Raw genomic sequence first — 12,443 nt, 5'->3', positions numbered from 1 at the left:
AGGAAACAAACATGCATCAGGCAAGAGGATCGTCGCCGTCCGTCAGAGGCAGACGTGTTTACAGGAAGTGGCGCCTTGGCGATGGCGAACCTCACAAGAAGCTGACGTCAAAGCCAGCAGTGTTGTAATCACAGCACTGATGTAAGGCCGTAGATTCACATTCCAAGATCCAGCAAACAAGATCACACAGCACTCAGTCATTCCTCTCTGATATCATGATGGGCTGCAACAAATTTGGCCCAACAAAGACAGAAATCCCGAATACACATAAAATGCGATGATATTTTAATCCTGATTTGAAGTCCAAGAAACAATCTAATGATCCAAGTCGTGTGTCAGTGCAGTTAGGGATGAAGGAAATATCGCAAAAGTAGAAAGTACACGAACAGCATTCGGTCAAATTACATTTAATTTCATTGATACGGCTCCAAATTCACCCAAGTATTATCTCAAGTGATTTTACAAGACAGAACAGATTTATATTCAAGATTATAGATCTACGTTTGATTCAGTCCAGGCTGATTTAATCCAATACAATTGTAGTTTTCAGATTAAAGTTCAGTCCAGTACCATATTTCTATTCATCGCATCTCCTTGCAGGTTTCACACGACTTGAACTTTTTCCACATTGAAACCACAAACTTTGATGCAGTTCGATAGGATTTTATGTGATCAAATATTTCAAAGTCAGTCAAACTGGATTGATGGAGAATTATTTTCAAGTCACGCTGCTCCATCCATCCATCCATCCATCCATCCATCCATCCATCCATCCATCCATCCATCCATCCATCCATCCATCCATCCATCCATCCATCCATCCATCCATCCATCCATCCATCCACCATCCATCCATCCATCCATCCATCCATCCATCCATCCATCCATCCATCCATCCATCCATCCATTCATCTATAGACTACAGACTTTTATAGACTTCTGTATATTTTGTGGAAAATATACACATGTATTCAAAAAAGAGATTTTATCTCAAGGGACTTACTGCCAGACCGAACTGAGCGGCGTCGATCCAGCCAAATTTGCAGTACCGTAATTCTGCCACACTTTGCGCCATCTGAAAAATTCCAACGGTTTCCGAAAGGGGAGACGTTGCGCTTTGCAGCCGATGTTGGGTTATTAAGGTAATTAATATGAGGGGCGCGCTTTTAATAGATGCTAAATTGTGAAAATAAGTTGCTAGATATTGAGAGTTCCAGTTGTGGATAAATGGGCAAAATATATTTACTCACAAGACATTTAAAGAACTATTTACAATTAAAATAAGGGGAAAAAAATCTGCCTGGGGACACAAAGGCCTAAAAAAAAAAAAAAGAACAAAAAACAAAACAAATTGTCCCCTCTCTGTTTCACTAAAGCTTTCTTTGGGCCTTGTTTGTGAGTTTTGATACATTTTTCAGTTGTGTCTCCTTTTTTTCTTTTTGTGCTCTTGATTTTATTGAGGATTGTCAGACAACAAAGGCTGGAAATAAATGCACACCGCACTTTTCAGGTTTTCCTTTGTGAAGCACTTAAAAACAAAATCTCATTTTTCCTTCTTTTTCATCACGCACCGCCCTGTGACCAATGTCTATCGGAAAAAACTTACAAAAACGTGTTGCTCCACCGACCCAAAATACAAAAAGTTTATCTTGCACTGTAAGATATTGTCTAATGCCAGGCAGTGAAACATTTGCACCCTGATCCTGGGCAAAGCATGCAGCGGCAGTAGAGATGGACAACTCCTCACCTATTTATAAGAAGGTCTTTAGCTGTTCCTGATCTCATTAATGAGGAGCAAGGAGAAACCTTCATTTTGTCTTCTTTCCATGATATCTGTGTCCTCTGGTTGGGCACGTCCTGTTCCAAAGCTCCTGCCGTGCCTGGTACGGTGTTCTTGGAGAAAGCGGTTTTCATTGCGCATGCCCGTCACATGGCTGGGATCAGTGGGCCTGAGCGGGGTCACGGCGAGAGCAGCGAGCTGCTGCAGGGGTCATTAAAAGTGTGAAAGAGTCACCCGGCGTCCACATCAAAGCCCGCGCCGACAGAACGCTCCATTTCACCATAGGGTTTTTTAACACTTGGATCCTTCAGTTAATAATATTTTCCATCAGCACCGCTTTACGACGAGGCGCTGGGAGGGGAAATGTTTCCCCTGTCCCGCTGTTTTCCCCGCCGCTTGTCTCTGGTTCGGTTCTGTGTTTTTTTTCCGGGGCTAAGCAGGGTTTATAGGTGAGTTATCAAATGGCCACTTGATCTGCAGTCTTGGACTTGATCTGGCTTAACCTTTCTACCTCTGGCCCAGTTTACCAGTGAGTTCACAACTGGCTCAACCGGCCGGCGCGTAAATACTCCCTTCGTCCCATGAACTTGAATGTGCCGCCGCCACAAAACCTGCATCTGGTTCACAGGTTGAACTTCAAAAGCTATTGCAGCGTCAGCAGGTAAAACGTGTTAATCATAATGCAATATTTGGTTGCTTTTTGAAAATCTGGGCCTGTCGCAATGAATCGATTAATCGCATGATAAGTCACTTGATTTCCATTTGCACAATTTATTGTTTTTCTCTTTCTGCCAATAAACTGGGTGACAGAAGTCTCCAGTCTGGCTGGTTGGTCTCAGCCAGCGCATTTTTGAAAGACAATTTTGTGTACAGAAATGTCACGACGCATTTTATTTATTGATTTATTTATTTTGAATATTTAAAATCACTTGTAGTCCAAATGTTAAATCTTCATTCTAAAGTTTATTGATCTTTGAGAACGTGCTCTTGCATTATCATGCCACTGAAATTATATTACCTGAAAATGCTCTAAAAAACCCAACATTATCGTTTATCGCGATAACTTCTCGGACAATTTATCGTTCAGCAGATTTTGGCGTAACGCCAGCTCATGTAGGACAAAAAAAATAAATAAATCATTTGAGTTGCAGCCAATATTATCCAGAATCATTATTGCAATAGTTTGTTGTCATAAAATTGAACATTCCTAATCTGGGCCCCATTTAATGCTTCTGTTTTTTTTTCTCCATTTTGTTTCCACCTCTGTCTGCCTAAAGGAGATTGCAGTGGCATATGTTGCACTAACACAGCTAATGTTTTGTGCAGATGGTGCCCACTCCTTGTTTTTTTTTTTATTTAAATAAAGCAGTAAGTTTATGGGAACCCTTGTAAAGATTTCTGTCTTTGTCATTTGGGAGCATCAGGGGTTTGTCTAATGGCTAAATGCAGATTTGGGTTAATCTTTAAAATGCAGCTGTTTTCTCATCGCACCTGCTCCCAAAGAGGTGGCTCCTGAATCCCCAAAAACACAGGAAACCACACCCCGCTGTTTCATCCAAGCGACAAACATGTGACCTAAAAACACAACAGTGCAGATCTTAAAAGACCTGCCAGTAGATTTAATTCGGAGTGATGTTTATTTTAGCTTGTTGCAGCCTCGGGTTTCCCCGCCGTGCTCGGTGTTGGTTGGCGCCCTCGCCGTAGTGCGAGCGGAGTAAGGCCAGAGGGTGAAGCCCGGGGCAAACGCAGGTCACGCCAGATCCAGATCTCCCTCGGTAATCTCTGCCCCAGCTCTGAACTCTGGATCCCATTAACAGGGATTTATATGTAATAGTGTAGTTGTACCAAAGGCAGTATTGCTTTCTTTTCTGCTCATCATTTCCATCCGTGTAATAAAATCCCTGTAAAACACCATCAAGCTTTTTTTTTTTTTTTTTTATTCCCCCTGATCTTTTTCCTACCCCCCATCCTCCTTTGGTGAGAGGCAGGAGGGCTGCAATGTGAGCAGAGGTCTGAGCCACGCCCTCCACGCAGGGATAAGGGAAAGGGATTGGCTGAGAGTTTTATCTGCTGTCAAAGCCTTTTATGGGATGTGGGTGTTCTGGAAAGAGTTGGCACATGGGGGGAATTCACATTAAGATCTAAAGAAGCAAATGTAGGAGATTAAAAAAAAAAAAAAAAAGATACCCAGCATGAGAAGAGGTTTTGTCCCGCCTTTGGACAAAACCTCCTCTGCTTCTCTCTGGGCTGCCAGTAGGTTTCTAGTACTCTTCCCCTGAGCTGTGGGATCTTCTCCGATCCCATTATTTGCGCCGAGGTCTGTAGTCAAACCCATGAGCTCACTTGACCTAACTTCCTGCTGAGCCTGCCTTCACGGTGCGGTGATACGATAGTTTACACCTGCCAGCTTGATTACCAACCACACCGTGGATCTCTGACTTTGCCCTCCATCAGTTCACTGGCCAACTGACTCGAACGCTGCAAGAAGTGAAGGCCCAAAGGTGGGAAGTGACTCGTTGTCCGAGGAGACGAAGAATGACACATCGGAGGAAATTTAAAGCAATAAAATGAGTTGTGAGGCGCTATTGGACTTTTTAGATTGGATCAGTTGTCCCATCTAAACCCACCGACTCTAATCCAAAGCTCCAATCCTTTTAGCCAGCCTAGCTACTAATTACAGCAGATTGTCCCTCCTGCTCCATCCCTCTGAGTGATCTAATTCGGTACAGGCGCCGGTGAAACCTGAAGGTTACCGTCTTACTCATGCACTGTCTTGTTTTTGTTTTTAATCCTTACATCAAACCTAATTGTAGTTACCTGTCTATCAAAATTTAAAACTGAGCTCAGAAGACAGCGAGCAGGGAAGTAAGCTCTCTGCTAAATTTGAAACTCTTATTTTGAAGCGATTGTGGGAGTACTTCCTGCTTTGTGTCAATATTAAAGAAAATAGGTACTCTGTCGAGAAAGAAAGTAGAGGGGAAGACAAGATACAAACTATTTTTGACAAATTATAGTAGTTGGCTAGCCGTTAGCCGCTATTGATGCCAACTTAGCATTTGCTGTGAGTCTAGCTAACTCCACTTCAGGGCTGTTTCATTACTGAGGCTGGCTTTGGTTATACTCAAAGAAAGCTTTAGCGTCAATCGTTGAAAGGTAAACACAAATTAACTGAGTTAATATGTGAACAATAAACCAGGAAGAAATGCTACCCACCTTTTATTGTGCACTTTATATGTCTAAAGTAGGAAACTTTGATCTGGAAATTACTTCAAACCCAACTTGATTTTGACCAAAACAAGTTGGATTTACTAGTTGATGTGCAACATAAACAAGCTAGCTACTGTTAGCTTGATTATTTAGCGTATCAACTGTTAGCTACAGTTGTTAAATTACATGGATTGTTAGCACAGTGCAGCTCAGTGTCTTTCTTTTCTTTTATTTTAAATGTTTATCATCGCCCCCTAAAAAATAACAAGCTACATAACAGATGGATTTGTACAAAAGGAAGTTCTATAAAACTGTCCTTGTGAAGGGCTTGAACAGTCAAGTGCAAAAAAATATATATATTAAAAATGTACATTAGCAAAAACAAACAAACAAACAAAAAACATCTTTACAGATGAGGATGAGTAGAAAAATGTCTTCCATATTTTGTGCTCTATTTTCTCTCTGTAAGTTGCATAACTGAGTCCTGAGAAGCTAACGTGCTTTCAGCAGTAATATGAAGTATTTTATTAAATACTGTGGGTATATGAGGACGAGTGGCACGAAGTCTGCAGGGAGCTCAGAGTTTGCTGTATCTTGGTCAGCAGTGGATACATTATTCATGCGTGTGATTCCTCTCAAGCCACCGAGGGTTATGCTCTTCGTCCGGCGACCTCCCGTGACCTGTCGGTGCCCTCCACTCTTCAACACACAGTCTGCAAGCCTTCCACATGCTACAAACCGACGCCGGGCTCCATCAATTAAACATGAAGGCCGAGGACAGGTGGAGTTCACTGAGCTTTGAAGCCACTCACTGCTGGCGATGGTGGTGGTGGTGGATCAGGACACGCACGTCTTGGGTTTTGTGTTGCGTTTTTTAAGAATGTATTTCTGTCTAATGGAGATCTTTGGTATCGGTGTGGGGGTGTGCATTTATTGTGATCATTTGATTTATCGTTTTTTAAAAACTAACTGTCCACAGTGTTACTTTTATTGTTTACTGTTTTCTCCACTGTTGGAGAAAATATGAATAAATGCGGTTCGTTTGTGCAGTTTAATTCTATAAATCATTCTGCTTTATATGTCCAGAATAACTGCAGATGTTTTTGAAGGACGACGTTTCTACCATGCAGTTACAGCCAAACAGTTCCTTGAAAAAGTAGTTATAAATAGCTCTTATTATCATTTTGATTGTTATCACAAAATATCGCGATAAAACTTTTAAGTCCACAAAGTTATCGGTGTATGAAGGCATTGTGCATTGACATTTTGAAGCCAAAGGAACACCAAGACAAAAACAACCCCAGCGTATTGTTGGATGTGTGATTTGCTCTGGTTTTCTGCCCAGGCCTCCGCTGACGTCGCATGTTGTGCCGTTGCAGGTGAAGGTCTGGTTCCAGAACCGTCGGACCAAGCAGAAGAAGGACACCACCAAGGACTCAGACAAGCGCTCCTCCTCCACGTCAGAGTCTCTGGCCACCTGCAACATCCTGCGCCTCCTGGAGCAGGGCCGCCTTCTGTCGGGGCCCGCCCCGCCCCCAAACTCCCTCCTGGGGCCCCCAGCTCACCCCACGAACGGCTCCCTGCTGGGCAGCCCCGGCGGCGGCTCCTCCACCTCCCCGGGGATCAGCAGCAGCACCTCGCCCAGCTCCCTACCCGGCGGGACGTTCGGGCTCTCGCTGCCGTCTCTGGGCGGCACGCCGTCTTCGCCGCGGCTCGGGGTCCCGCCGCCGCACTCCCTCTGCTTCTCCATGCCCCTGCTGGGGGGCGCCCATCACGAACTGACGTCCACCTACGGCTGCGGGTCGTCGGCCTTCGAGCCGTACATGCGGCTGGACAGGAAGGAGGCGGATCTAGGTGGGAAGAAAACGGTTTCCTAAGCGGACCTGAGGCGCGTGGGACTTCAGGAGCCTCATCCTGCCGCCGGACAGGCAAAGAGACCCTGTGACCGGCAGTGACAGGGGAGCATCAGTTTCTGTACAATGATAAGAAGAAAAAAGAAGAAGAAGAAAAGACTTGGTGAAAAGTGTTAAATCCTTGTTTTTGTTTTTCTGTTGGAGAATTGCTGTGTGTTTGTCGCAGACAGATGTTTCTGTCATCACTCTCTTTACAGTAGTCACTTTTTGTCCAGTGAGTTTGTGTGTGTGATATTTTTCCACCCCCTCTCTCTCTTTATGGGCCTTTTTTTTTGCTGTTCAGGAAGAAAAAAAAAACAACATACTTGACATTAATAATTTGTTCGCAGCAGAGAGCCTGCAACAGGAGAGGCGATGAGGTCCGGTTCCAGGTTCTGTTTTGGCTTCAGCTGAGCCCAGTGTCTGGATGAGATGTGCAGTAATTACATCTTACAGTTCCTGTTCAAGTGGCCATGTTTGACTTTTAGTTAACGTGCTATCACCGTAGAAAAGAAACACACATACACAGAAAAATAATAATAATCGTAGCTTCTTAATATCAGTCTGTTTGGTGTCCAGATGTAGATTTTGTAAAATTGTTCTTTTTCTTTCTTTTTGTTTTTGTTTTAGTTATTATTATTTTGACTTTGATTGTTGTTTGTGTAAGTGCTAGCATCCAGACGAGCGGTGCATACAGTACATATCCAGGGCTGACAGTCTAAAGGAAGTGAAGACGAACACACGTGTGGGCAAGATGGCGGAAAGTCGAAGCTACAGAGCTGGCCGACATTTCGTTTATCGAGGTCGCAGCCCCGAGATAGAAAGAGGCAGAGAAAGAGAGAGAAAGAGACGACCTCTGAACCCAGATTCAGGTTGATTCACATGCCTCGCAGCTTCTCAGTCAAACTCAGAGAGAGTTCGCAGATGGGAAAATAATCTATTTAAGGAGAATCAACCTGGCGGCTGCCTTTTCAGGGCTCGAGCTGCAGCCGCAGGCGATGAATCAACATGTCGCTCCACCGAAAATTCATCTCCAACAAACATATGTGCTTGAACGAGAGGATACCCGAGTCCAAAGTTAGTGTGTTTAGACTGCGTGTGTTTTGCTTTTTGTAAGTTTGTCAAATCCATAATCTGAAAATGTTTGTGGAATATTCGAGATTAGGCATGGGCCGGTAGGAGATTCTCACGGTTTGGGTGAAAATGTTGCGAACACTAAAATGTGCAAAAAACAAAAAAAAATTCTTCAAAGCAAGAAAAAAATAATTATTTCTGCTGTTGCTGAAGTAATCTGATCAAAGTAGTCATAATAATGTCATTTCCTGCCTTTATTTTTGTTACTATGATTCACAAAATGGAGCAAAAATACAGAAACCATCGAAATGTTTTCAAATATTTATTGCCCAGAACAATTTTCCTATCCTGCTCTTCGATCGCCTTGTTCCAGTTCTCTGCAAATATGTATTCAAACATGTTGACCTAAAGTCTGATTACGTCTAACGGCGCGTCAATCCACATGAACAGAGACTGGAGGCAGAAACACAGAATATTTCTGCCGTTATATGGTTTTGAATCACAGATGAGATTTTTTTGGGACGTGTTTTGGTTTTAGTTTGTCCGGTTTGTTCATGTAGTGATGAATCATTCCAGATCCTAGAACATAACAACCAAATCAGATCAGATTTGTACTGGAGTTTGTTTACAGCTGGGACTTCGATGTGAGGACCATGATTTGTGACAAGAGAACTCGTTAATGGTCGTCAGAGCGAAAGAGGCTTTTACTGTTGTCAGAATGTCCTGTAATACTGGAAAACGTCTCCAGATTTATCTATAGATGAAAAACAATCTGTTTTTGAAAAAGAGCTAAGTTAGCAATGGTGAAAGTAGCAAACTTACAAGTCTTCTTCAGTGGCTGAATTTAGGTTTTTCAGCTAAATTCATGTTTATTTCCTGTCTGCTGGTAACCAAAGGAAAATAATGCAGTGACTAAAGGAATAGTCCTGACTTTACTTTGAAAGGATCTTTCCTGCAACTTTAGAAAGCTGGATTAAAGGATCAGATACCGTTGACAAAACAAATAGTCATTTTTACTGTGATTGTCACAAAGAACAAAAAGCTGTATTGCCATTACAAACGTGCGCAAAACTTTGTCGATGTTTCACTAACGTCAAGAAACGCAATTTTACAATTTAAATAAGAAATTCAATTAAAAGCACTTGTGAATGAATTTGCTCATGCGATAAGTCATAAAAAAAAATGTATCGACATCATCTTCCTACCACTTCCTGCCGTTCTCTTGGTCATTTCCGCCAGTAGTAACATCCTGTTGATCACATGACTCACAAAAACAAAAGTGTCTCTGTCGCAGTTTTGCGAAATTCGGGCGAAAACGTTTCCTCATCCTGAGGCAAAAGCATTTTATCGAAAACCGTGTTTTTGACGTGTTTCCATCGAGCAATTTTATTTTTATGAACACAGTTTGTGAAATTATATAGTTGATGGAAAAGATGCAGAAAATAAAACTGGTTAGTTAATGCGGGTCATTTGTTCAGTCGCTTGCTGCTCGTAGTCGACTTGTACTTTTCCAACTTTCTAACCTTAATCGGAACAAAAAGTGGGACTCTTCCAGTTTCCATGTTATGAGGACATTGTGCAGCAGCAGGTGAGGGAGGGGCAGGACACTGAATGCTCCATACAGCCAGAGAACAAAACCACTTTTCTCCTGTCATCTCATTATGATGCGAACATTTTGCATTTTTTTTGAAGACCTCCAGGGAGACTCGGTGGACCCTGAGCGTGCTGACTGGCCCATGCCTGGCAGAGGAGCGTTTCTCTGCATCACACAGACATCATTACAGTGAGCTTCACTTTGACCCCGCTCTCGATTCCCACCTCCCATCATGCTTCACTTTGGCCCTTCCTTCTGATTGCTCTTCATCGAAAGCACTTTATGGTTTTGTTTTCTTTCCACATCGCCAGCTGTTGCTTCATTCTTCAGCTTTCATGTGTTTTTTGTTTGTTTTTTCTTTTATAAAAAGTAGAAGAAGAAGCCATTTATCGAAGGCAAAAAGAGAGAGAAAAATCTAATGTTTTCTTCTCCGGTTGGCATTTCGCGGCGGCTAAGTCTTATAAACGTCGATTATCATTATTGCAGTCACTCGGTTGGTTTTATAATTGACTGCACTTTTTTTAACTTTTTTTTTCCCTTTTTTTTTATAATTGAATGATTCGAAGCTAAGCTTTGGGTTGGTGAAAATGACATTCATCGAGGGCGCCGAGAGCCGAGCGAAAATGGAAGGGGCCACCTGTTCCGCGTTGTTTTTCTTTCTCACGAGAAGCAATTCATCCAGGTTTCCTTCTTGTCCAAATCACCTTGCGAGAACCTGTAATTTGCAACAGTTTGCCCTCAATTTGCGCGTGTCATTTGAGTTTTCATTCCCCTCTTCGCTCCTGTTTGTCATCACTTTTTCCTTTTGAATGCTTTTCCTTTCTCCCGTATATTGTGTGTGCGCGTGTGTGTGCGGTTTATTTATTTATTTTTTCGTTATTATTTTTCTCTCAGTCTAAGGCGTTTCTGCAGCACAGAAAAGGAGAAGGAAGAAAAAAGCAAAAACAAGCAAACAGCAGAAAGGTACTGCCGTGACATCAATTTGTAAAACACTTACGAGTGAAGGCAGGGCTAGTTTTTTTCCCCAATAAGTTTCCAAGGGCAGCGCCTGGAGAGGATCTGACCTCGGTGTGTCGGCTCGCCGGGCCTTTTGGCGCCCGTGTAGCAGCAGTTTGTAGCTGATGATTTCTGCAAAAAGAAAAGCAGAGAGAGAGAGAAAGAGAGAAAAACACCCACTCTGGGCTCTTTGCAGCAGTACACCTGTGCTCTTGTCGAACACTGTATTATTTTCCATAAGCACCATACATAATTCACACGCTCCTGCATCAAATATTGAGCAGTGAAACGGAGCTGAGAGGGCAGGAGGGCCCGCTGCTGGTGTGCAAACCGCCGGGCTCCTTGGCAGATTATTTGTCTTTCACTCGACCCTTTTCCTTCGCAGCATCTGTTCTTGCTATTTTATTTAATTTTTTTATTTTCACGTAGCTTCAGTTGCTTGAGATAATTGATGCAGAAAGAATAAAAGTAAAAAGAAATTAAAAATCTCTTATTTATCGGTAGAAACCTGCTCATTTTTAGTCTCGGCCACCATGACGTGGACAGCGTTTGTAAATGAAGGAGAGAAAAGAAGAAGAAGCAAAAAAAAAGACAGGTTAAGGCTTCTCTCACTTTCATGTTTTCTTCTCTTGAGATTCAGCACCGACTCCTTTTTATGTCATTGATCGATGGTGTTTTGTAATGTATATCTGCAGTTTGTCGTGTCGTGTGCTCAGCTCGGAGGGGGCGGGAAAAGGTCGAGAGAGAGCGAGACGCCGCTTCGCTTCTCTTCCGGGAAAGAACTGATAAAGCCTTACTTCGGATTGGACAAAGCCCATTTCCTGTTTATTTATCCGTTTCTTCTCATTCCAGCTGAGAGGAAGTGTTTTACTTTTTGTCGTTTTCTTTGTTTTTTTTTAAAGAAATGCTCTCTGCGACTCTTTTAGGCTGCATGAAGCTGTTGTTTTAATTCCTCTTGATGCAGAGGCCCCCCACCCCTTTTATTATTGTCTTTTTCTCTTTGAGCAGTAAAACAAAACCTAAAGTCAAGCTAACGGCACCAGCTACTACTTGTGACAAACATGTACATAGATATAAATTTATATATAACTATATATATAAATGGGTCTTTGCACAAGTTATCTGTGTCTGCTCTGTGTGATTTTAACAGGAAAAAAAAAAAGCAAAATGTGAAAGAAAGATCAGGCAAAAAATAAACAAAACAAAAAAAAACTTTATATATGCTTTACAGTTTTTGTCTCATTAACATTTTGCACTTATTTAAAGAGGCTTTCTTTGGTTTCCGGGCTGACGGAGCTGTTTTCACGCTCTGCTGAGATATTGTACAATATGTATATGTATTTTTATTCATATGCATATAAATATATGTCTATGTAATTTGACTCCGGTGTTCTGTTTCTTCCCCGCCGTCACCAAGAACAGAAAAGTAAATCAGCAGTGATCTGCTCCGTCTCTATTTATTCCTCCTTTCTTTTTTTCCATCAGTTTGTCAACCTGCTGCAGAAACCTTGACAGTCTTCAAGCAAACCAAAGCAGGGGACGTTTTAAGCCCTTTTTGAGAAAACGTTGTGCCTTCAAATCTATTAGGCACTCTTAAATATGACATGTTTTAATTGATGCTATCAGAAACTGTTGAATTGTGTTCAGCGCTGCAGAGTGAAGAGGAATATTCAACGTTTTAACCTCTTTATTCTTCATAAAGCTAAATAGTGAAAGGACACAAAAAAAAACCTACATGTTTTGCTGACAGGTGCTGAATAATTTGCTAACACTCTTGTCCCTGGTGGGGTCGGGAGGTGCTAGTGCCGGTGTCCAGCTAACGTTTCAGGCGAGAGGCGGGGTCACCCCTGACAGGTCGCCGGTCTGTCGCCAGCACAAACAACCGCACACACTCACACCG

The 12,443-nt window shown here is 42.4% G+C and overlaps 1 protein-coding gene across 1 annotated transcript in view; it reads left to right on the top strand.

Moving 5' to 3' along the window:
* vax2 (ventral anterior homeobox 2) overlaps window positions 1-11,925 on the top strand; it is a 28,634-nt gene extending 16,709 nt beyond the window's left edge. The window contains exon 3 of the mRNA XM_055060353.1: window positions 6,367-11,925. Coding sequence (XP_054916328.1) covers window positions 6,367-6,864 — 498 coding nt within the window. The 3' untranslated portion in view covers window positions 6,865-11,925. The remainder of the gene's footprint in view (window positions 1-6,366) is intronic.
* The last annotated feature ends 518 nt before the right edge of the window (window positions 11,926-12,443 follow it).

Source organism: Poeciliopsis prolifica, unplaced genomic scaffold (assembly GCF_027474105.1).
Source record: "Poeciliopsis prolifica strain line A6 unplaced genomic scaffold, Auburn_PproV2 SCAFFOLD058, whole genome shotgun sequence".
Lineage (NCBI taxonomy): Eukaryota > Metazoa > Chordata > Actinopteri > Cyprinodontiformes > Poeciliidae > Poeciliopsis > Poeciliopsis prolifica.
The sequence above is the reverse complement of the archived record's forward strand: the minus strand, read 5'-3'. Positions and strand labels throughout refer to the sequence as shown.